Source organism: Myodes glareolus, chromosome 18 (genome assembly GCF_982192425.1).
Source record: "Myodes glareolus chromosome 18, mMyoGla1.1, whole genome shotgun sequence".
In the NCBI taxonomy this organism is placed as follows: domain Eukaryota; kingdom Metazoa; phylum Chordata; class Mammalia; order Rodentia; family Cricetidae; genus Myodes; species Myodes glareolus.
Genome location: NC_142043.1, coordinates 37340588 through 37364197, shown reverse-complemented (window position 1 = coordinate 37364197; position 23610 = coordinate 37340588). Strand labels below are relative to the sequence as shown.

At 48.0% G+C, this 23610-nt stretch overlaps 1 protein-coding gene across 2 annotated transcripts in view; it reads left to right on the top strand.

Moving 5' to 3' along the window:
• The window catches only part of Chst10 (carbohydrate sulfotransferase 10), a 30768-nt gene extending 13024 nt beyond the window's left edge, over positions 1 to 17744 (top strand). For both annotated transcript variants that reach the window (XM_085679545.2, XM_085679546.2), the window contains exons 3-7: positions 305 to 436; positions 8277 to 8368; positions 10863 to 11097; positions 13848 to 13953; positions 15877 to 17744. In XM_085679545.2, the coding sequence (XP_085535671.2) occupies positions 305 to 436; positions 8277 to 8368; positions 10863 to 11097; positions 13848 to 13953; positions 15877 to 16414 (1103 nt within the window). In that variant the 3' untranslated portion in view covers positions 16415 to 17744. The remainder of the gene's footprint in view (positions 1 to 304; positions 437 to 8276; positions 8369 to 10862; positions 11098 to 13847; positions 13954 to 15876) is intronic.
• Positions 17745 to 23610: the final 5866 nt, after the last annotated feature.

Genomic DNA, 23610 nt, shown 5'->3' with positions numbered 1-23610 from the left:
TGTGACATTGACCTGGGAGACAGGAGTCAGGAGGCAGATCCGCAGTAGCACAATCTCCTGGATTCCAGAATGATATTTGCTCATTGTCATTCCCCTCCACTGGGTGTTGAAAGTTGACTTAATTATAAGATGGGCCCTTCAGTAATATTCATTAAATATGAAATGTTAAATTAAATGTCAAGTCAGAATACTCACTGTAGCAAAGGTAGAAGTATTCTTAATGATTTTGGTTCTGTTAATTGAAATCACCAGTGTGACTTTTTTTTGCTTCAAGTGACAAAGTCATCTCACTTGTGTCTTCTAGGAAGGATCATTGAATGGCTCCTGTTTGACAACATGCACCACCAGTGGCTGCTGCTGGCTGCATGCTTTTGGGTGATTTTCATGTTCATGGTGGCCAGCAAGTTCATCACGTTGACTTTTAAAGACCCGGATGGTAGGTATGCTTTGTGGCAGAATGGGTTTATAGCAAGTGGAATTCTTCTGCAGCACTGTGCTTAGTCACCAAGCATAAAGGACCGCTGTCCTGACCAAAGGCTACATGTGGGCGTTCAACGTCTTTGTATAACAGAAACCAGAGAGAGGAGGGGAGGGGAGATGGCCATGCTGAGGCCCTCCTGAAGAGGTTCTTTCTTGGTGGCTGAGTCACTGTATCACCTTTGGGATAGAGATGCTTCCTTCCTGCCGCACCTCTGAGCTCCTGGCAGCGAGGAATGTCTTAGGCTCCGCCTCGCATCCTGAGAAACCCATCTGTGTTTGCTCAGCCAGAGTGGCAGCTGTTTCACACTGGAGACATGCGGTCGACGGTCGTCCTCGGCATCCTGGCAGGAGGGCTGTTTAAATATGTGTTGCGAGGCTGCGTTGTAGGATTTCATCGCCCTTTACTAGGTGGAGGAAGATGACACAGGGCTAGGTTTGCTCTCAGGCAAGCTGCTTCGTGTTCTTGCTATTCGTTAACCTACGCTTCAATGTCCGCTTACAACATGGGTACGCTCCCTGCTCTGACAGTCATCAGCTGAGGGTCTGGTTAGGAAAAGGCGAGCTGCCATGTGCAAGGAGTTGTGAGATGTTGCACTTCGGTTCTGTGCCTCTTTTTCTGGGCCAAGCGGAGGAGCCCAGGAGAGGAGGGACATGGTTCATGTGAGGACAGCTCATTAGTGCTATAGATTGGCCAGAGAAGCCGTTCCCGGGAGCTGAGCACAGTTGTGTGCCGCCTTCTGCAGCACACCGCTCATTAGAGGTACGTCTCTACCGGCAGAATTCACCTCTTCCATCTAGTGGCTGTGCTGACCTGAACTAACCTGTATCACTGTGTCAAACAGTAGTTTGACCACTTGGCTATAGGCTCCTTTTATATCACCAAGAACCCTGGTTATGGGCCTAGCTATTTTAAGGGCATCTAACATCCCATAATTCTCCATCCTCTCTGTCCCACTTTACCGGCGGAGAGACAAAACTGGAAGCAGATAGGAGGTATATGGGAGAAGGAGGAAACCCCAAAGTTAGCCCGTATGGTTTACACTCAGGGATAATTACAGGCTCTTAACATCGGGCACCACCTGCCTGTCATCCCAAGTTCCATTATTGTCTTCCTGAAATCCCTGGGAGAAAGCTGGCGAGGTTTGCACAGCCCGGGGCAGGGGTGTTACGCTTGCTGTATTGGACATCCAGAGCCATCACGTGGTGCTTGGGAGCAGGGGCTCCATCAGAAGAGTGAGCTTCACATCTTCGAACAAGGCGGGAGTCTGAGCCGCGATCTCGGGGTCACGGTTTGGAGATTTGGGCGATGACAGCACAGTCAGTGTGGTGATCTCTCGTGCAGGCAGAGAACTGTTTTCATCCTGGGGGCTTTTCACAGTCAGCTGCCACGTTCTGTGACCTCTGATGGCCCAGGTCAAAGGCAGATTTCTGAGATGGGAACCGGCCCCAAATGCGGAACCGCTAAAACGCAGAGAAGAACATGATCCCTAGATCATGTCTCTTAGTAAGGAAGGCACAGGCACGGCGGGGAGACTCACACGATTAAATTGTCTGTGGTTTAGTTTGCTTTAAAAACCAGGACAGTGTATACTGTATCTCAATGAGACGTCTGTCAGTCATAGTTAAGCCTGGGGACACACACCTTCCATTCTCGCTACTCTGGAAGCCCGTGCTGGGGACTGACCTGTGAGTTAGAGAGCAGATAGAGCACACGTGAGGCCCCATCTCAAAAGAAAAACAGAAACAAAATAAATAAATAAATAAATAAATAAAGCAAAGCAAAGCAAAAATAAAAATAAACACACTCTTGCATTTTAATGTTCTCTGACAGGAGCTTTTAAAGAACTCCTTCCCAGTGGGCTCTGGTAAAGGCAATTTCACCGTCCTGGGAGGTAGCAGCGTTTATGCTCACTGCTCTCAGAAGGGCAGAGACCTGAACTGCAAAAATTTAAGAGACAATGAAAGTAAAAACCCAAGAAGGGGGGATGGAGAGATGGCTCATCAGTTAAGAGTATTGCCTGCTCTTCCAAAGGTCCTGAGTTCAATTCCCAGCAACCACATGGTGGCTCACAACCATCTGTAATGAGGTCTGTTGCCCCTCTTCTGGCCTGCAGGCATACATGTATAATATATATATATTATATATATATTATACATGTATAATAAATACATATATATATATATATATTTAAAGCCAAGAAGGAAACTTAGAAGCCTTCCTTAGTAGAGGTCAGAGGACAACTTGTAGGGGTGGTACTCTTTTTCCATCATATTAGTCCCAGGGATTGAACTCGGTCATCAAGCTTGGCACCTGGCACCGTTACCCACCTAGCCACCTGTGGTGGTCTGAAAGGAACCGGCCCCTAAAGGAAGTGGCCCTTTTGGGAGGTGTGGCTTTGTTGGCATAGGCAGGCCTTGTTGGAGGAAGCCTGTCACTGTGGAGGCGGGCTTTGAAGTCTTTTACTTAAGCTTTGCCCGGTTTCACAGTCGGCTTCCCGTTGCCAGGCCAGCACCACGTCTGTCTGCCTGCTGTGTCCCACTGGGATGCTAATGGACTAAACCTCTGAACGGGAATGTTGGTTGTTGGAGTCTTTTGCTCTTTGAGGAGCCCACCACCCAGCTCCCAAATAAATCACACCGGAATCGTATTCTTTCTTATAAGTGCCCGGTCTTAGCTTGGCTTGTTTCTAGCCAGCTTTCTTAATAAACCATCCCATCTATCTTATGCCCCTGGGCTTTTTCCTTTCTCTCTTTCTGTATACTTTTCTTTACTTCTTACTCAGTTCTGTGGCTTGCTCTGTAGCTGGGTGGCTGGCCCCTATAGAGTCCTCCTCTCCTCCTTTTCTCTCTTCTTGATCTTTTTTTTCTCCCAGATTTCTCCTCCTATGTATTCTCTCTGCCTGCCAGCCCTGCCTATCCTTTCTCCTGCCTTTCTATTGGCCATTCAGCTCTTTATTCGACCAATCAAGTGTTTAGACAGACAGAGTAACATAGTTTCACAGAGTTGAACAGACTCAACATAGAAGAATTCAGCACATCCTTGATTCATTAAACAAACGTTCCACAGCATAAACGAATGCAACACATCTTAAATTAATATTCCACATTATTAATGTGGAATTAATTAAATGTTTTCCTTTATAAGAGTTGCTGTGGTCATGGTGTCCCTTCACAGAAACAGGAACCCTAACTAAGACACCACTTGCTGGCCTCACCTTCAAGATTTTAACTGGGACAAAAACTCTAGCTCACCAAACAGCTCTGCCCTAAGACTAATGATAGGCAATTCCTCTATACTCTGGCATTGGAGTTGTCATATAGCCTACTCTTGAGTGCCTTCAGAGGCAGGGCACAGTTAGCCTCTGCTTACCCCAGCATGAAGCTCAGGGTAAAATGCCCTCACGCCATAATATGTTGTAAACTAAGATATCACAAGGATCCTTGGCTATCACGGGACTTAAAATACAAGTTCCCTGTCATGGCTCAGAGGGTATGTTGTTGTCTTCAAAGTATCTGGTCAGATCACAAACATCATTGTTCATCGGGTTCGTTCTTCAATCTTAATTCTGAGTAAATTTATGCTGCAATATCTTGCCAGTCTAAGTGATTAGGCCTGGGTGAAGAGTCTGGAAGTTAAGTATACAGTGCCCACCCAAGGCATCAAAGAGGACCCTGGGCTGGGGGTGCTGTAGACGTCTCTTGTCTTCCACCCTGGATCCCTTTGTGACCCCCTATAGAGGAGACCTCTCAGTCTCTTGGAACCCTCAGAGGTGTCTGTGAACTCCTGGCTATGGGTTGTTTGCTTTCAAGCCATTTTGGCTTTCGAACCAAGGGCCCTGCATGGGTATCATTGCGAGGAGGTGACGTCCAGCCCAGTGGTCGCCAGAGAGAAGTTCCCATGCTTATTGGATGGCCCTTGGTTCTGATGTTCAGGGAACACAGTAACACGGCTGGCTGCCCTTGAGTTACTCTTTCCTGCTGGCTCTTTTCTCTTGGAGCTGGATCCCTGGTGTGGAATCCCGGCCACGTTGTGTCTGTGTTTTCTTCACGCCGACCTGTCCATCATGATTTCCCTGGCCACCTGCCCTGCCTCTTCTGCCCTGCTACGTATCCATGCTTGCTGCTTTTGATGCTACCGTGGTTTCTGTCAGCTCAGCGGAGAAGCCATATTGATATTTGTGCAATGATCTATCCTTATCAAATATCATTTCTACTGAACAAGAATCCGGTGTTAATAACCAGATTGTTTCAAGGAAAATAAATCCAACCCAGTGATAAGGATTTAGTGGCATGATTTGTCAATATTTGAACTAATAAGCAATCCTGGAGTTGGTCTGGGATATTTGGACACAAAGTTTTCTTTTATCCGTTGGACTTGCTCTTTCAGTCTTAGGCCTGATTGCAAGCCCTCAGGTTGCTTCTAAGTGGCTGAAGTGTAGACCCCATGACTTTAGAATATGTCTGCCTGCTGCCCATAGCTTGGGTTTGTGGCTGAGCTAAGAGGCAGGAGGCAACATCATTACAGAGCACAGAAGACAGCTGGGGGACAGTTGTGACCACTTTTAGAAAGGCAAAGCAAAGTGCAACTCCCTTCACAATTGTAGACATCTTGTTCAAATCCAGAAACAGCCTCCATTATGACTGTTAGCAAACATAATCTTAGACGTGAAGATACCCAAACATGCCTTGGGGATCACAGCCCTTCACCCTGAAGCTGGAGACCTGCTTCTGAGGGGCAGAATAGAGAGAGGGACCGACCTCTGGTCACAGCAGCAGTGCTTGCTGGCAGCTTCTGAAGAGAACGCCCCTCCAGCAGAAGGACAGAAAACAAAAGCTAGGCCATTCTGCTTTCTCTGTCTGTAGTCAGGTTGGGTTGGGTTAGCTGGAGAGAGAATCCCGGGGCCTCAAATGATGAAAATGTTCACACTAGGGTTGGGACTGACAGGCGAGCTGGGGCTGGAGGGTGAGAGGTTCCTCAGTGGCCATGACCTTCTGTGTGCTCTGAGCATGGGAAATAGGTGATTTTCCAGAAGCCTGGGGCAAGTCAGTTATTCAGCATTCAGAGCACATTTCTCTCTACCCAGAGCAAAAGGAAACACAGGTTTCACAAATCCATTTAGCATGTCAACACTCAGAGGTGACAGGTTGAATCTGTGGGGGTTGGACCAGTCAGCGTAGGTGTCAGAGCCCCTGCAGTGCAGCTAGGAGCACTGGGGCGGGTGGCTACATGACTTTGGCCGCCAGTATTCCTTGGCAGGCTCAGAACAGCTTGTGCGTGTAGCTTCCAGCCAGGTTTGCACTTTTACACAAATGTAGACAAAGAGGAAGATGGCTGTGGAGTTCATGAAGCAGGGATTGTAGTAGAGCCCAGTAACTGAGGGATGGGAGCAGGGCTGTATTAGGGCACAGGATGGTGCCTTCTTTCTCATTGTGCCGAGGAGCACCAAAGCAGCGTCGGCAGATGCTGTGTGCTGCAGGGAGGCAGCTGTTTAGCAGCATGCCTGGGTGAGGTCACCGCAGCGCTGCAATGAAGAGCACTGGCTGCTCTTCCAGAGGATCCAGGTTCAATTCCCAACACCCACATGACAGCTCACACCTGTCTGTAACACCAGTTCTTCTGTTGTCCTTGGGTACCAGGCACATATGTGGTACAGATACATATGTAGACAAAAAAATCCATATATACAAAGTAAAATCAAATAAAGATAAAATTAATAAAATAAATTTAAAAAAATAGCTAGACTGGGGTGGGTGGCCTGGGGCTATAGCAAAGTAGGCAACATGTAGGCATCCCTGAACCAAGATGGGGGATGTTTTTATTAAGGGAAGTAATACTTTTATATATTTTGTGTGCTTTTATTGTATATTTATGTTTCTGTGAGACATTGAAAGCATGTTTGTTTTCAGAAAGTGATAGGTTATGTCCAGATTCTACTTGAAAGGTTTCTACAAAATCTGTTTATTTCAAGTTTCCTCGGCTGAGTGGCTTGTAAACCGCCCTCTAGGCTGACTTACAGTCACGTGACTCCTGACAGCAACATAGAAACTCTAGCCTGACTGCTGGAGTTTCGTTTCTGTTTTTCTGTTTGTAAATTAATTTGGGTGAGGGCATGGTCTGGTGGTCACCAAGGAGTGGCATACAATTGTAAGAAATACCGCTGAGGGACTGGGGAGCTGACTCAGTGGGTTAAGAGCAATGGCTGCTCTTGGACCTAGGTTTGATTCCTATCACTTACAATGCAACCCACAGCCATCTGTCACTCCAGTTCCAGGGTATCAGTGCCCGCTTTTGGGCCGCCTTAGGCACCAGGAACACACATGCTACACAGACATACATTCAGGCAGAATAACATATGTAAGTGGTTTTTTTTTTGGTTTTTTTTTTTTTAAAGAAAGGGAAGTAGCATGGGATAGAGAGAGTCTGTGTTCAGTTTACCGCCTGTCCTCACGAGGCAACTGTTTACAGAGCTGCACAGCAGTCGCGATACCGGCACAGATACAGCCCAGGTGCAGAACACCTCTGTCACCGTGAGGGTTCATGTCACCCTTGGTGATGGTTGTCTTTTCATTTTGGTTTGAACTATTATTTTTTTAATCTAAATCTGAAGTTCATTATCTAGCCCCGGTGGACTACAGCCATTCACTTTCCTCCTCCAGACCCTGAAGCACAGGGATTATACAGGTGTGTGCCACTGTGCCTGGCCGCGTTGGCCTTTCTAGTCACACCCACATCCCCCTTCCTTAGCCTCAGCTCTTGAGCCTCTGTACAGTTGTGTCATTGCCCTGTAGCTTGTGACCTTCTGACTTTTCAACACACACATGATTCCCTAGAACCATTTGCATGTTCGTAGCGTTATCAGTGATTATTTTGCCTTTTTTATTGCTCAGTTGTGTTCCGCTGTGGGTGTATCCCTCTGTGTTAGTTAGCCACCTACCTGTTGAAGGGCACATGGGCCATTTCCAGTTTGAGGATATTACAAATGAAGGTGCTGTAAACATTTGTCTATGGGTTTTTGTTTAAACATAAATATTTACTTCCCTATAATAAATGCTAGGAAACACAATTGCTGGGTCTTGTTACCATATTGGGTTTTTTGTTTCGTTTTGTTTTTTTAAGAGAATTACCAGACCCTTCTCGAGAGTAACTATTCTGTATTTCATCTCTGCAGCATTGCCTCCATGACCAGGTTTCTCTGCATTCCAGCCTTTGGTGTGGCCGCTGTTCTTTCTCACGTACTCTGATGGGTCTGTGGTCCTCTCTTCCTGTGATTCTGGTTTCTGTGGTCACTGATGATGAGCATCTTTGGTGAGGTGTCTCTGCATAGCTTGATCCTTTGCAGGTCAGCTTGTTTATAGTTTCTTAAGTGCCGGACCCGTTGATTTCCTTGTGTCTTCTGGATGTGAGGCTTGGACATGCTTTCTCCCTGCCTGCAGCTTGTCTTTTCCAATGGGCTTTTATAAAGTATAGGTTTTTAGCTTTGATGAAGTTAAGTGTTCTAAGGATTTTTTTTTGTCCTGCTTGTTCTTTTAAATTTCGTGGCTTTGTATTTTACAGTTAAGTCTCCTAGCTCTTTTCTGGAAAAGGTGTGAGGACTAGGTAATGGCTCATTCTATTGGTTGAGGTTCACTTGCTCCATGTTCCTTTCTTAAACTAACTGACCCCCCCCCCCCGGTTGGGTTGCCTTTTCCAAAAGCAATGGCTGAGTGGGTGTAGCCTTTCCTGGAGGTGGCGTTCTATCCCACCAATTTCGTGTTCAGTGCTCTGTGAGAACATATCTGAATCATTTGTCTTCCAGGATATAGTGCCAAACAAGAGTTTGTTTCCCTGACAACCATGCCGGAAGCACGGAAGCTCAGAGGAGAGAAGCGTTTTCCTGAGGATACAAAGGTGAGCACCAGTCCTGTCCCTCTGACCGAGACACTGCTTTCCTTAGGGTCCACTGCACAGTGGCCCTGTCCCATGGCAGCAGCTTCCCCCAGCGTCTCTCGTAGGCTCCTACTATGCCATTGCAGCCAGATTTATAGTGCAGGGGGAGAATTCCTAATCTGAAAATCAAGTGTATGAAAACTACCAATCTGAAAATCAAGTGTATGAAAACTACCCAATCTGAAACTGAGCACCAAAATAGCATCACGGTGGAAATTTCCATGCCATAGAACTTTGTTTTATGCATCGAATTATTTAAAATATTTTCTATTGCTAAGGTCATTGCTTAATGCTACTCTCCTCCCTAGTGCATAAAAGGCCCTGGACTCAATTCCCCAAATTGTATACAATTATTTTCAGGTGTATATAAAGCATAAATGAATTTCAGGTTTGGACCAGAGTCCCTGAGATATCTTTTTTTTTCCTTTCCTTTTCTTTTTTTTTTTTTTTGTTGATGGAAATATTCCAGAATCCAAAAGAAGTTCCAAATCCAATGCACTTCTGTTCCTGAGCATTTGGATAAGGGATAGCAAAGGTCATTCAAGCCAGAGTCCCTTGGTTTTTTTCTCTGTGTTTCCATTCATTGGCTTGGCTTTGGTGAGGCCAGTGGTCCTCTATGCTGCATCCCTCACCACGAGTCCTCTGAAAGTATTGCCTGTGCTGAAGCCCTTCCTGACGGTTGGAGTCTTGTCTTCACTGGGAGAAGGACTATGTTGAATAGGGTCAGGAAGAAACTGAGGATATGAAAATTGAGAATATGAAAAGTGGAATTTGAGGGTGAGTGGAAACATGGGACCAGCCTCCAAACTGTATGAATGAGCAACTGAACCCATGACAAGGGAGAGGCCCTCAGGTGGCATGGCAGATAACAGACTCAACCCAGGCAGTCAGCGTTCATGGAGTCCTTGATGCCTGGGTACCGACTGCATGCATTCCTCTGCAGGGCCACTTTCACACATAATTCTTGTTGTTCCCTGTGCAGGGACAGGGGTGTACTCAGGACAGTCGCTCCCTTTGCCAATCCTCGTGCCGGGTCTGGAAGGTCACAATTAGGACTGAAGGGATGAAGTGTCTGCTGCTAAAGATGTTTGTCAGCCCGCAGCGAGCCTAGGGAAAAGGGCAGATTGCTGCCTGCTTCACAGTGTGAACCAGGCTAATTAGAACTCAGGAAGAACCGAGACGTTCCAATCAGAGCAGGTGGCTCTGTCAGCAAGACATTCGTGTAGTAAAGGTCAGGTCTGCAAAGCTCTTCTGAGATAACCCAAGGGCATCTTTAATAGAAAATATTTCAATATGTGTTTTGAGAATACCACAAGGGCAGGTGAACTATTTGCAGAGCAGTTCAAGGCATGGGCCCCATTGAGAAAATACCCTGTAGTGGTCCCTTGCTATTTCAAGATACCTCGTAGAGAACACATACCTTCTTGTATTTAGAAAGAAAAGGGGAAGTGATGTGGGATTCCCCTCTGTATGAGATGAATAGATTTTATTGCCATTGGTTAATAAAGAAGCTGTTCCGGCCAGTGGCTTAGAGTAAAGCCAGGCAGGAAATCTGAACAGAGATAGAGAGAGAAAGTAGACCGAGTGATTGAGATGTCAGATGCCAGCCAGAACTTTACTGGTAGGCCGCAACCTCGTGGTGATACACAGATTAACAAAAATGTGTTAATTTAAGATGTAAGAGTTAGTTAGTAAGAAGCCTAAGCTATTGGCCAAACAGTATTGTAATTGATATCGTTTCTATGTGATTATTCGTGTCCAGGCAGCCGGGAAACAAACGAGCAGTCTCCTCCTACAGGGGCAGAACCCCCAAATACCACCTATACACTCACACATACACCCAAGTCGTGATCAGTAAGGGTTCCTGAACACGGGTTCATGTGTTACTGGTACAGCTCCTTCTGCCCTATCCATGCCCCCTCTGCTCTTCCAGTCTGTACCCCTCCCTCCACACACACACACGGGGACTGTGCTCATGTACACACGTGCACACATGCACATACACTCAGCTATGACTTTCTTGGGTATCCCCATAAGACCTTGTAGCTGTCACACACCCAGTCAAGACTTAGTCGCTATGGAGGGAATGGTCCTGTTAACCTTCAGGGCTGTGAAAGATGGGGTGAGCCCGAGCCCAGGACTACTTCTGTGGGAGAGCCCCATACACGGCCTCTTCTCTTGGACCTCCAGCTTTCTCATCTTCTCAGCTTATCCAGACAGCCTTCTAGGGAAGTCACAGGGACCAAGTGGACATCTGTCTTCCTGGCCACCTGTCCCCGTGCATCTTTAGAGCTCAGCCAGGCTGTGGCGAAGGGGCTGGGAAGGGCCTGTGAAGTGGCAGGAGGTGGTAATCATTGCTCTGGAAATGGAAGGAAAGCAAGAGAAGGGGGCTTCAGAGGTTCTCTCCTGCTTCATACCCACAATCCCGTGCCTCCTCTGTCCCTCTCTCTGGCAGCCAACGGGGAAGCTGCTCTCGGATGGCCATCCCGACCAGCCCCAGGTTTATCTGGAACGCCTGGAGCTCATCAGAAATGCCTGCCGGGAAGAGGCTCTGAGGAACCTCTCACACACTGAAGTCTCAAAGTTTGTCCTCGATCGGATATTTGTGTGTGACAAGCACAGGATTCTTTTCTGTCAGACTCCCAAGGTGGGCAACACCCAGTGGAAGAAAGTGCTCATCGTCCTAAACGGTGCGTGTGGCATGGGGGAGGGGGAAAGTGGTATCAACGGCAGCTGTGGTTTGGTCTGAAAAGACCCACAGTCTTCCCGAAGGTTCCCTTTAAAAGCTGGTGGTGGGGCTAACTTTGTTGTGTTCTACAGTGCTAGGCATGGAACCCAGGGCTGTGTGTATGCCAGGCCAGCAAGCATTCTGCTGCTGAGCTACACTCCTAGCCAGCCTCTGGTGGCTCTAACTGGGATGTTTGGATCACAGAGCCACGGGCAGGATTTCCTGGGTTTTCGCAGCTATAGTTTAACCACCTCCAATTAGCCCTTCTTATTCATGGCACGCGTCTTGAGTCCGCCGAGGCCACCACACGCTCTGAGGTATTCTGTAGTCAAAGGGCCCACAGCCAGAGCCTGGGAGGAGACTCCAGCCCCCTGAGCTTCAGGCAGCTTCACTCACAGACCAGCCTGGCTGGGTAGACAGAAACTGCTCCGAGTTTTCTTCTGTAAACATAAAGCATTAAGTTAGCTTGCTTCAGAGAATCTGAAGTTCACTGGGGAACAAATTAAATCATAGAAAAATGAGTTCATCCACTATGGTTTGGATGATTCACTGCTCTGGTTAGACACATGTTTATTAAATCCCAATTCATCTAAACTGACCTAAAATAATTATCAGCTCTGTCTGTTCAAATTCAGCTCCAGCTGGCTGAGCTCCAACAAACAGCATTGGGACTTCTAGTCAGAAATCATACCCCAGGTACCTGGGGAATGATTCTTGTGGTTCAGCCTCATACACGTAGATCCCAAGTCTACTCCTGGCAACACTAGCCAGCGTTTGCTGCCATTTGCCCTTTGTCCAGATCAGTTGGAGGGCAAAAAGGGCAAGGCCTCATCTTCTACGCAGTTGAAGTTAATGTACTTCTGAAGTAATAGACCAGTGTGCTGGATTTTTGAATGGGAAATCAACGCTACAAATCAAATTGACAACAAAACATACAAGAAAGACTCGCAACAAACGTGCAATGTTTGTCAGAATCATGTACTGTGATTTTATGTATTAGTTATAGATTATTTAAATTGAAAACAAAGAACCCTTTCCTTGACGTCAATACCCATAAAATGATTAGTGAGAATAAAAATTGAACTTATTTAAAGAAGGCTTTTATTATCCAACTCATTACTTTGTTTAGTAGAGAAAGTCAGCTTATTTATTTTAAAACAGCATGTATTTATATAATCTTATTTCCTAAAAAAGAAAAAAATAAACAAAAGCAAAAAGCATAGCCATGGGCTCTCCAGGTCATATAAAGCTGGAAATTCCTGGTGGCCATCCTCAGCTGACGCCCAGTGTGCTTGAATAGTGAGTGGGCCCAGGCACGGATCCAAAGCTCCGGGTCCTCCACCATCCCCTTGTGTAAACTGATGACGTAACTGCTCCATGCTAAGGCTACAGGTAAGGTTTTACTGTAGATATGAGAGAGAACAGCCAGCAGTATCTGGAAGGGTCCAGAGCAGAAAACATAGAAGGCTAAACACGGCCAGCAGACAGGACCTGGCCATGAGAGAGGCAGGGGCAGAGCAGAGTTGATGGTGGGGGTGGGGGATGGGGGCAAAGAGAGGGAGACAGAGAGATAGCATAGCTGAAATAGCAGGGTTCTAAGGGGAATTGAGTAGCTGGGGGAGGGAAACCCGTGAGCTGGAGAAGTTCAGGGCAGGGGAAAAGGTGAGAGGAACCAGGATGCCAGCATGGGCTCTGAACTGTGTAACAGGCATTTGTGATGCTAAGGGAGCCCAGAGGCCAGCATGTGCCTTGGTACGCTAGGCATCCGTCCTGCCCGTGATAAGGGAGATGGCTCCTTTCGGTAGTATGGGGAAAGTACTACACAAGTTCCCAGGAAGGCTGGCTTTTGTCTGACTGCCAGAACCTGGGGAGATTGCTTTTCCTTTGGACCGGGGCATATCTCAGTGCTCTGTACTAGGGCGTAAGTAGTTGGGAGGGGAATGAATGAGTCAAGGCTGTGCCTCTTGCACAGGTGACCCAGGAGAGCTTCCTCCTTGTGGGGACTCAAAGCTTGGCAGCTCAAAGTCAGCACAAAGCTAAATGTTACAGCTCACAGATGCTGGCTAAGCCCTTGGCGTCCCAGCACCTTTTGTTTCCATTTGTCTTTATTGGGAAGAGAAAAGTCTGCCCAGCCCCCAGCTCCCCTACAAAAACCTGGTCCCCCTGCTTCTTCGAGTATGTCCTCCTTGCTTCGGCCCCCAAACTCTAGCCAGGGATTTTCATCATCAAGTGTCTTTGCCTTTTGTCATGTGGGATTCTTGAGGAACACCATTGGTCTAATAGTGATGTGCTACACCAGCACAGCCTGCCATGGAGACCAGGACTGTGGATACTACAGGCCACGCCCCTCCAGCATCTCCTGCCATCTCAGAGGAGAACAAGCTCTTTCATCTTTTAGGGAGATTTTAGCCTCTAGGTACAGTAGCGGGGCTGTGTGCTGTCAGTATTCTGTCTGTTTCCTTCCCCATTCCCCACACGACCGTCTTTCTTCCAGTTAGCTGATGGATTAAAAAAAAAAAGAAAAAACTGCTTTTCTTTCTGTTAGTCCCCCCCAGCAGGAACAGCTGGAATCCAAAGGTGCACAATGGACACTGGAGGGGTGGCTTCTCATGTGTGCTGGGGAGGTTGTGGGGCCTGAAATGACATGGACACGCACCCCTGAAAACCACACTGAGCCAGTTCATGCTCACCTTCTCCTCTTGTTTACCCCAGGAGCATTTTCTTCCATTGAAGAGATCCCCGAAAATGTGGTCCATGACCACGAGAAAAATGGCCTTCCGCGTCTCTCCTCCTTCAGCAAAACAGGAATTCAGAAGCGGTAAGGGCAGCTTCTTCAGAGGGGACGAGGGAGGGCCAAAACTCTTGCAGCAAAGCCCCAGGCTCAGTTTGTACTTGTGGTGTGATGCGCTCGGCTCAAAGGACCGCAGGGCCAACTGTTTCGTCTTGGTGCGCAGCGGCCAACAATATCCTGAGCGTGTCCTGCTCACTGCGGCTCAGCAGCCCTCCCGAGGATTTCAGAACACCTTTCCCCACCCCGTCACAAAGGCCGTTAGAGTTTGTGTCAGCTTATTGCCAGAAGCGGACAGTACTTTGTGTTTGGATTTTGTTAGGTTTTATGAGCTCCTTACTAAACAGGGTCGATTCTCCATTATAAAGAAATTGCTGCATTACTTTCCCAAGGCTCCATGCCCACTTCTGCACACACTTCCCGCTGGGGTCACCGGGTGAGCAGGTCCCATCCCAGGCGATGCAGGAGACGAGCCCCCTTGACTGTGGCAGTGGTAGAGTGAGCAGCTAATGAGTGAGAGAGTTCTCCCATGTTAGCTGTGAAGTGGGGTTGTGGGAGGCTGCTCGTTCGTTCCAGGCTGCTTAGACCCGAAATAAACACTCTGAAACTGTATTATTTGCAATACTGTTTGACCAGTAGCTTAAGCATATTGCTGGCTAGCTTTTATATCTTTGGTTAACCCATTTCTGTTATTTTAAATTTTACCACGAGGCTCGCAGCCTACCAGCAAGGTTCCAGCTGGCAGCTCACGTCTTTTCCCTCTGGCAGCTACATGGCATCTCCTGACTCCATTTTCTTTCTCCCAGCATTCAGTTTAGTCCCCTCTTTCACCCCAGCTCTACTCTACTCTGTTAAGGCAGAGTCTTTATTCATTAGCCAATAAAAGCAACACATATACAGAAGGACTTCCCACACCAAAGTGGCTTCACAGAGCCACACTGAAGGGGCCAGAATTCAAGAGCTACCCTTAGTATCAGGTGAAGCCTGGGTTTGGCCCTCCCTGGCTTTGTCGGCCCTTTGTTTTTCATTGTGTAACTTTTCCTTGGGTAACTCGGTCTTTATAAACTTTGGTCAGACATCACCCTGAGTGTAGACTGTCCCTCTGGGCTCTACGCATTTCTTTATAGGGCTTTCTGAGCATCCATGAATTATGATAGGCAAATCGGGAACAACAGTTTCTGGCTTTCAGGTAAGCATGTTGTGAGTGTAGTTTGGCCACAGATACAGGGTTGTCCTTGTCACCGTCAGTGCCATCACAAGCCCGTCAAGCCATTGCCCCTGCTCTGCTGCGGCCACGCTGGGCAACTCGCCCAGGGTGCCTTCCCTGTTGGAAGTGTACAGTCTGGCTTCCCGTTCCTTCTTCCCATTCTTGCCTCTTATGCTGATTGCCGCTGGCAGTTTGGGGTGCAGTCTTGAAAGCTGTGCCCATAAAATCAGTCTCTGGCCTCAGTTAATAACTGACCTACAGTTCTAGCCCTGTTGACTTGTAAAAGCTTTTAAAGTTTTGAGCGAGCTGAGTGAAACAGTTTCACATCAGTCCCAGAAGATGAGTGCTATGCTCTGAGCAGTTTGGTTTGCCTTCCTTTCTTTTTTAAGACTCACTTTATATCTGTGGTGCTCTATCTGCATATACCCCTGCACGCCAGAAGAGGGCATCAGATCCCACTCACTAAAGGGGGCTCTGAACCGCCATGCAGATGCTAGGAATTGAACTCGAGACCTCTGGAAGAGCTGCCAATGCTTTTAACCGCTGAGCCATCTCTCCAGCCCCAGTTTGGGTTTCTAAGTCTCTGTTTCCTCACCTATAGAATGGGTTGATAGCAACACTCAGTGCACAGAACAGAGTGCACACTGTGTGGGGGACACTTTTCACAGGGCCCAGCTTGGTGTTACTCCCTCTACCTTCCCTACCTCCCAGAGCATCAGTTTTGTCTCTTATTTGTTTTTCCTCAGATTGAAAACATACTTCAAGTTTTTTATTGTAAGAGATCCCTTTGAAAGACTGATTTCCGCCTTTAAGGATAAGTTTGTTCACAATCCACGCTTTGAGCCTTGGTACAGGCATGAGATCGCCCCTGGCATTATTAGAAAGTACAGGAAGGACCGGACGGAGACCCGGGGGATCCAGTTTGAAGATTTTGTGCGCTACTTGGGTGACCCAAACCGCAGACGGTTAGACCTTCAGTTTGGGGACCATATCATCCACTGGGTGACCTACGTAGAACTTTGTGCACCCTGTGAGATAAAGTACAGCGTGATTGGACATCACGAGACCCTGGAGGAGGATGCCCCATATATCCTGAAAGAGGCTGGCATAGACCACCTGGTGTCATACCCCACAATCCCTCCAGGCATCACCTTGTACAATAGAACTAAAGTGGAACACTACTTCCTGGGCATCAGCAAACGAGACATCCGGCGCCTCTATGCGCGTTTTGAAGGGGACTTTAAGCTCTTTGGGTATCAGAAGCCAGATTTTCTGCTAAATTAATGCGTAAGACCCTTGAATTCTTGCTAGATCGAGGACTGACTAGTTGGAGGTCTTAGCACAGAAATGGAACTTCCTTCAACATCCCTGTGGTTCTGTGATCAGATGGTGTTGGGCTCTGATTGTTGTAGCTTGGATGTCAGATGCTCTGAGGTCCCTGTGTCGCATACACCACCACCACCACCCCGCCACCCTGGGTCACTAGCCATCACTCCATGAGAGGTTAGGAAAGACTGTTTGCAGACTGGCGGGCAGACCCAGAGGAGACAGTGTTAAAAGCTGTCCCATTCAGTGTTACACTGCCATTGGCACTGGCAGCTGAGCGGTGGCCAGGTGGTGTCACCCATGACCTGTGGATTGTACGGACCCAGCACTTTGAAGAGAGATGGAGGCGCTTAATGGCTGCAAAAGTTACTGGAGCCCATGCAGACTCAAATCTAAGTCATAATGATCCCCTTTCCTTCCGTCTTGGAACACCTGTAACCACAGACACAGATAATATACGCCCCTCGAGCTTGAGGCCCTGTGGCATTTGTTGGGGATAGCTCCAGAACAGTGTGAACAGTCTCTTTTTTTTAAAAAAAAAAAAAAAAAAAAAAAAAAAAACCTCTGACCCTCCAAGCACCTGCTTCATTCTGCAAAAGAGATTCCCTTCCGGAAAGTGAGGGGGTTTCAGGAACATCTTAGGGGACTGGGAACTTGGCACAAGGAAGGAGGAACTGGACGGTCCTGGGAGCACAGGCTGCTGTGGAATCCGGTGCCTATGCCTTGGCTCCTGCTTTTATCTTGGAGTGAGCAGCAGGGAGTTTCCCACCTGGCTCCTCGTGAACCTCACTGTCCCGAAAGGGGAGAAAGACCAAGCATTTCCAGTGCAGAGATCCCAGCAGCTGCTGACGACAAGCGGGCCACACCATGCCTGGCCTGCAGAATCCAGCGCTGTCTCCACACTGCCACGTCCGCTCATGTCGACAGACAGGCTTCTCCAGCCCCGGTTCTAACAGTGCCACCATTCCGGACTGAAAGGCCACAAGTCGGATAATCAGATTCAACAGCAATAAAATCTTGGGTGAGGCCAGTCTGGTAACCTGCCCTCCAGGCTTTGAGGCCAACCCCAGCAAGAAGAAAGCCACATCAGCCATGTCAGCTGCCAACCAGCAGCCAAGTGCTGCTAAAGATGACTGGACAGTCTACCTGAGGAAGTCTCTGGCACATGCATGTGCCCAGGATTGGGAGAAATTGTGCTAGCTTTTCCTAAAGGTCACAGCCCTCTTCTCCGAAAGTCTTCCTAAACGTGTAAATGTGAAAGTTAAATAAAATTTAAAATATGTGCCAATTCCGACCAGTGGAGAGGGGGCTCCAGGGCCACAGGTAACCCCTGATGGCTTCAGGCTGAGGCCAGGGATGGGGCTGTGGACTGGAATGAGGCTCAGCCTTTCCTAGTCAACCGACACGCCAAGAACGTAACATTGGGTTGTTTTTAAATGAAGTTTTAGCACAGCCTTCGTAAAATCACTCCAGACCTAAACTGCTGATCATCAACCTCGTCCCTGCTTTTGACAGGCAACAGTGTTAATAGCGTGTGTGACGATGGTGTTGATAGCGTGTGTGAAGTTAACGCCTTTCAGGTAGTCCTGATTAAAGCGGCATTTTCTCTCGTGTGGCCGACTAGATTGATCTGATTTTTCTCTTTCCCTCCTTTCTGCCATACTGGTCATTTTCCTAACACACTTTGCTGAATAAGTAACTATTTCTACCACAGTAAGTCGGGAACAAGCCTGCTCCGCACACCTGATCCCAGACAGCCAGCATCCCCAGAGTGGCCCAGCCTGATACCCTCCTCCCAAGGTCTTGGGAGGCCCTTCTTATCTTCAGAAATTGTGTTCCTCTTTCAAGGAGGCATTCCTTTCCCCTGTGTCCCTTGAACCACTGCCAAATTCATTACAGCTGGGGCTTCGGTTGCTCTGCTCCCCACATTGCTGCACGGTCGGACATTGCGCTGCCAAGCCTGGCCTCGGCCTTCTCATCAGCCTGCCTGAACTGACACGGGGCCTCATAACTCAAAAGCTGTCCTTGCAGGCTGGGAGCAGCAGCTGCACCTTCTAGACCCATTGGGTGGTAGAGTCACCTCACGTCTCTGCAGAGCCAACCAATCAGCTCTTGGGCTTGGTCCTTCCCCTTCAGCTTCAAGCTGTGGAGGGTGCCTTGCCCAAAGGACTCTTCCAGACCCTGCCCCTGCCCTCTGCTGTTGGCAGCTCACCTGCTGTCCTTGAGGCTGTAGGAAGAGAAGCCGCTCCTGTCTCCAAAGAGCCTATGGGCCGCTGTTTTTCTCAGTGCATACAGGTGTCTGCAGCCTGCCCCCTTCCCTGCTATCTGATTGTCTTGTTTTTCTTTGGGGCTAGTCGGGGGGGGGGGGGGGGGTTCTGCTGACTTGCTCTTATCACTCTTCCTGGCCCTTGTAGTCATCAGAGTTCTCTAGAGAAATAGAACTAAAGAATGAATGTGTGTGTGTGTGTGTGTGTGTGTTTTACTAGAATGGCTCAGAAGCTATTCTAGTTGTCCAACAGTAGCTGTCTTACCAATGCAAGGTCTAGTAATTGTTCACCACACGAGGCTGCATGTCTCGGCTGATCTTCAAGATGCACCAGAATCCTGAAGAAGTAGGTAATGCCATCGAAGGAATGGGCGCTTGCCAAAAAGAGCAAGCAGGCCAAGAGCAAAAGCTTCCTTCTTCCATGTCCTTTCTCTAGGCTGCCAGCAGAAGGTGTGGCCCAGATTAAAGGCGGATCTTCCCACCTCAAAAGATCCGTGCTAAAAGTGAGTCTTCCCACTTGACATGATTTAATGAAGAAAAATCCCTCACAGGTGTACCTTGCTGCTTGGGGTTTAGTTAGTTCCAAATGTCGTCAAGCTGACAGCCAAGAATAGCCATCACAGCTTCTGAAGAGATGACCAATTTTAGGACCATGGTTCACACCCACGTTCGTCTCATGTCATGGCTGAGAAGCCACACCATTAGGTTCCATCTCCACTTAGTCTCCCATTCTCTACCACCTGACAGGCTGAGAATGCCCAAAGGCTTCCTATTTTGGTGCCCTTTTGCTTAGTAACTAAGTCTTGAACTCCCCTCTCTGAACTCACGTTTTATCACACAGATGGCCCTCAGTTCGCGATGGTTACTTCCTGATAGAGTCATTGTAAGCTGAAAATACCCTGAGTCAAAGATGCATCAAGTACCTTAACCCGTGGTCATGGTAGCTTAGCAACACAACACACTGTGGGTCGCCAGTTGTTGGCTCTTGTGACTGGCAGCTGACTCTTGCTGCTCAGCATTGCATATGGCTAACCTGGGGGAAAGGATCAAATTCAAAATACAATTTCCACCAAATGCGTATTGATTTCATATCATCAGAAAGCAAAAAGGAAAAAATGAAAAGCAAGTCAAAATATCCCTAAGACGAGTGCTGTCTGTATACCTCGTCAACACCGCTCCCCCCGGTACCCTGCCCAGAAATCTCAGCGAAATATTTGATTTCTTCACTTGCAAATTTTACCTATGCCACCAAAATCTCCAACACAGATACACGCCAACCAGGTTCTTTACCACTCTGTACAATGTCCTCTTCTCAGCAGTGTGTTCCTGAGACCACCCAGAATGGCCCTTACACTACTTTCTCTCCAACTATTATTTTGGGTTTTTTTCTTTAAAAGGAGTGTGTGCACCTGAGTATGTGTGTGCACCCACATATGTATGTATCAGTGACCTTGAAGGCTAGAAGAGGATGTCAGATCCTATGGAACTGGAGCCATCTTGTGGGTACTGGGAACTGAACCCAGGTCCTCTGCAAGAGTAGCAGATGCTTTTAGCCACTGAGCCATCTCTCCAGGCCCCAATGTATATGGAATATTCTCTAAGAAGACAAAAGCTGTCTCTACAGCTGTCTCTAAGAAGACAGAAGCTCCTCTGTTTTCTGAACCCTCATAGAATATCCTAAAATGTCCATATTTCTTGCCTGCACCCCAGAACTCCATCCTCGATTATTTATTTCAGCAGCTGCTCCCACACTTTAAACTATTTAATACAGCAGCAATCTCGGTGCCAATTTCTCTCTTGTTCTGCCTGGGGTACTGGAAGAAATCACCGCAGCGTGGGAGGCTTAACTAAAGCAGTTTGTTTTTCATTGTTCTGGAGGTTAGGATGTTCCAGATGAAGTGCAGACTGACCCTGTTCTTGGTGACTCGCAGGCAGCTACCCTGCTGTCCTCAAAAGGCAGAAGGAAGGGGAGTGCTCTGCTCTCCCCACCCTTCAAAGGATACTCGTTTCACGTCAGCCATGGATACTCACCCCACAGTCATGACCTCTTCTAAATCTATCGCCCAAGGGTCACCATCTCCATACACCATCCCCTCGGGGATTGGGGCTTCAACTTGTGAATTTTAGCAGGAAAGGGGATTTAAGTCTTAACAATGATCCTCAGGACCCAGACTCTATTTATCTCTGTAGCTTCCAGAAACACTAAGATGACCGGGTATGGCCATATATAGTCTGGTGTTTTGATGCCCTTGGCAGTCCCTTTGTATTGGTGTGTGTGTAACACATTGAACTCCCCTCCTCTCTCCTCTGCTGCCAGCATTCAACTGGAGCCTGAGCCGGGAACCAAAGCCCCGTCTACCTTCACTGCATCTCCCAAATTCAGAAACAACTCTTCTGTTTTCAATCTTCTTTATCTTTTAAGTTGAGAATGGGGATGTGATGTAAAATACCAACTCCAGCCTCTAGAGGAAAATGTCAGTTTTTTCATCCACTTAGTTGTGTGTATTCGTCACTTTCTGTTGCCATGAACAAAAATGCCATGAGGAAGAGCAACTTAAGGAAGAGTTCACTTTAGCTTCCAGGTCCAGAGAGATAGCGTCCATCGTGGCCGAGAGGGTGAAACGTTGGCACAGTGGCAGGAGCAGAAGGCTCGGAGATCACATCTCTCCTGAACATTGAAGTGAAAAGAGAGATCAGGAGGCTATAAGCCCAAAAGCCCACCCTCAGCGACTTACTTCTCAGCAAGGATGCATCTCCTAAAGGATCCATAGCCACCAAACAACACAGACTGGGACCAAGTGTTCGAATACAGGAGCCTGTGGGGGCATTTCTCTTCCAAACCACTGCGGTGTATATGCCAGTGTGTGCACTTGGGTGTGTGGTGTGCACACATGGGCATGTGGTGATCCAAACCACCGCAGTGTGTGTGCCTGTGTGTGCACTTGGGTGTGTGGTGTGCACACATGGGCATGGGGTGATCCAAACCACCACAGTGTGTGTACCTGTGTGTGCACTTGGGTGTGTGGTGTGCACATATGGGCATGGGGTGATCCAAACCACTGCAGTGTAAGTGCCTGTGTGTGCACATGGGTGTGTGTGGTGATCCAAACCACTGCAGTATATGTGCCTGTGTGTGCACATGGGCGTGTGTGGTTACCCAAACCACTGCAATGTGTGTGCCTGTGTGCGCACATGGGCGGGTAGTGATTAGAGGATCAGGGTCTCACCTCCCACTGTGTGGCTTCCAGGAACAGAACTCAAGGGATCAGGTGTGGTAACAAACACCTTTACTGGCTGAGCCCCCTCACTGGCCCTATAGTTGCCACTTTCTAAATGTGTGTTCTCTCCTTTTTCACGTGTTACTCTTGTCCTTCGAAAAGCAGCAACGATGAGAGGCAGCCTTCACTTCCGCCATTTCTTAAACTAACGAGTTTAATACACATTTTGGGATCTTTGTACTTGTTTTAAAAAGCTGACATGTGAGCATTGGGCAGGTTAACATCACATCACACTACTTTGGAAATTAGGGCATAGGGCTCTCCTCTCCAGCCAGTCTTGGCTGGAATTAAGACTGAGACCTGGAGGAATTCCTCCAGCTGCTTCAAAGAAAGCACCCTCGGCGACTTACTTCTCAGCGAGGATGCACCTCCTAAAGGATCCATAGCCTCCAAACAACACACTGACTGGGACCAAGTGTTCGAATACAAGAGCCTGTGGGGACATTTCTCTTCCAAACCACTGTGGTATATATGCCAGTGTGCGCACTTGGGTGTGTGATGTGCACACATGGGCATGTGGTGATCCAAACCACCGCAGTGTGTGTACCTGTGTGTGCCTGTGTGTACACTTGGGTGTGTGGTGTGCACACATGGGCATGGGGTGATCCAAACCACCTCAGTGTGTGTGCCTGTGTGCCCATGTGAAACCTGAAGGAGCAGAAGAAAGGAAATGTGGGTACCCATCCCAATACTGTCTTAGGGTTTCTATTACTGTGAAGACACCATGGTCATGCCAACTCATGTAAAGGAAAACTTTGAATTGGGACTGATTTGTAGTTCAGAGGTTTAGTCCATTATCATCAAGGTGAGAGACATGCCAGCATGTGGGCAGACATGGTGCTGGAGAAGGAGCTGAACGTTCTACATATGTATCTGTAAGCAGCAGGAAGAGACTGAGCCACTGGCCTGGTTTGAGCATCTGAGACCTCAAAGCCCACCCCCTCTAATGACACTCTTCCTCCAACAACCTAACCTACTCCATACCTAGGCCATACCTCATGCCTCCTAATGGTGCAGTGGCATTATTCAAGTGAGTAGTACTCACTTCCTATGAGCCTATGGGAGCCAATTTCAAATCACCACATCCCACTCCCTGGCCCCCAGAGGCTTGTAACCATATCATAATGCAGAAATGCATTCAGTCCAACTTTAAAAGTCCCCATAGTCCATAAACCACCAGTAACACTGTCCTGGTAAGGATATTTATCTGTATGCATAAGTCAGATGCAGTTCTTCGTGCCTGGGTGAGACACTCATAGGCAATGCGTCAAGATCTGTTGTGGGAGTAACTTCCGCTGCCTCAACCAATAGTCACTGAAATACGAGCCCACAGTACAGTGGGAGCGACTTCCACTCCATCAGCCAATAGCTGCTGAAATACCAGCCCACTGGGGCGTGGTATATTTCTCTTTTAAAAAGAGAAGCAGATTTGGATCAGGCTCTCTTGGTTCCGACTCTTGGTTCCGGTGCTTGCTCCCGGCTCCTGCTTCAGGCTCCTGCTCCCGGCTCCTGCTCCAGCGACTAGGCTCCCTTCCTGACGGTTTATGGTGTATGTAAGTTTTACCCCCCAAAATAACCCCTTAAAACATAACTGGTGTGGGATTGATTCG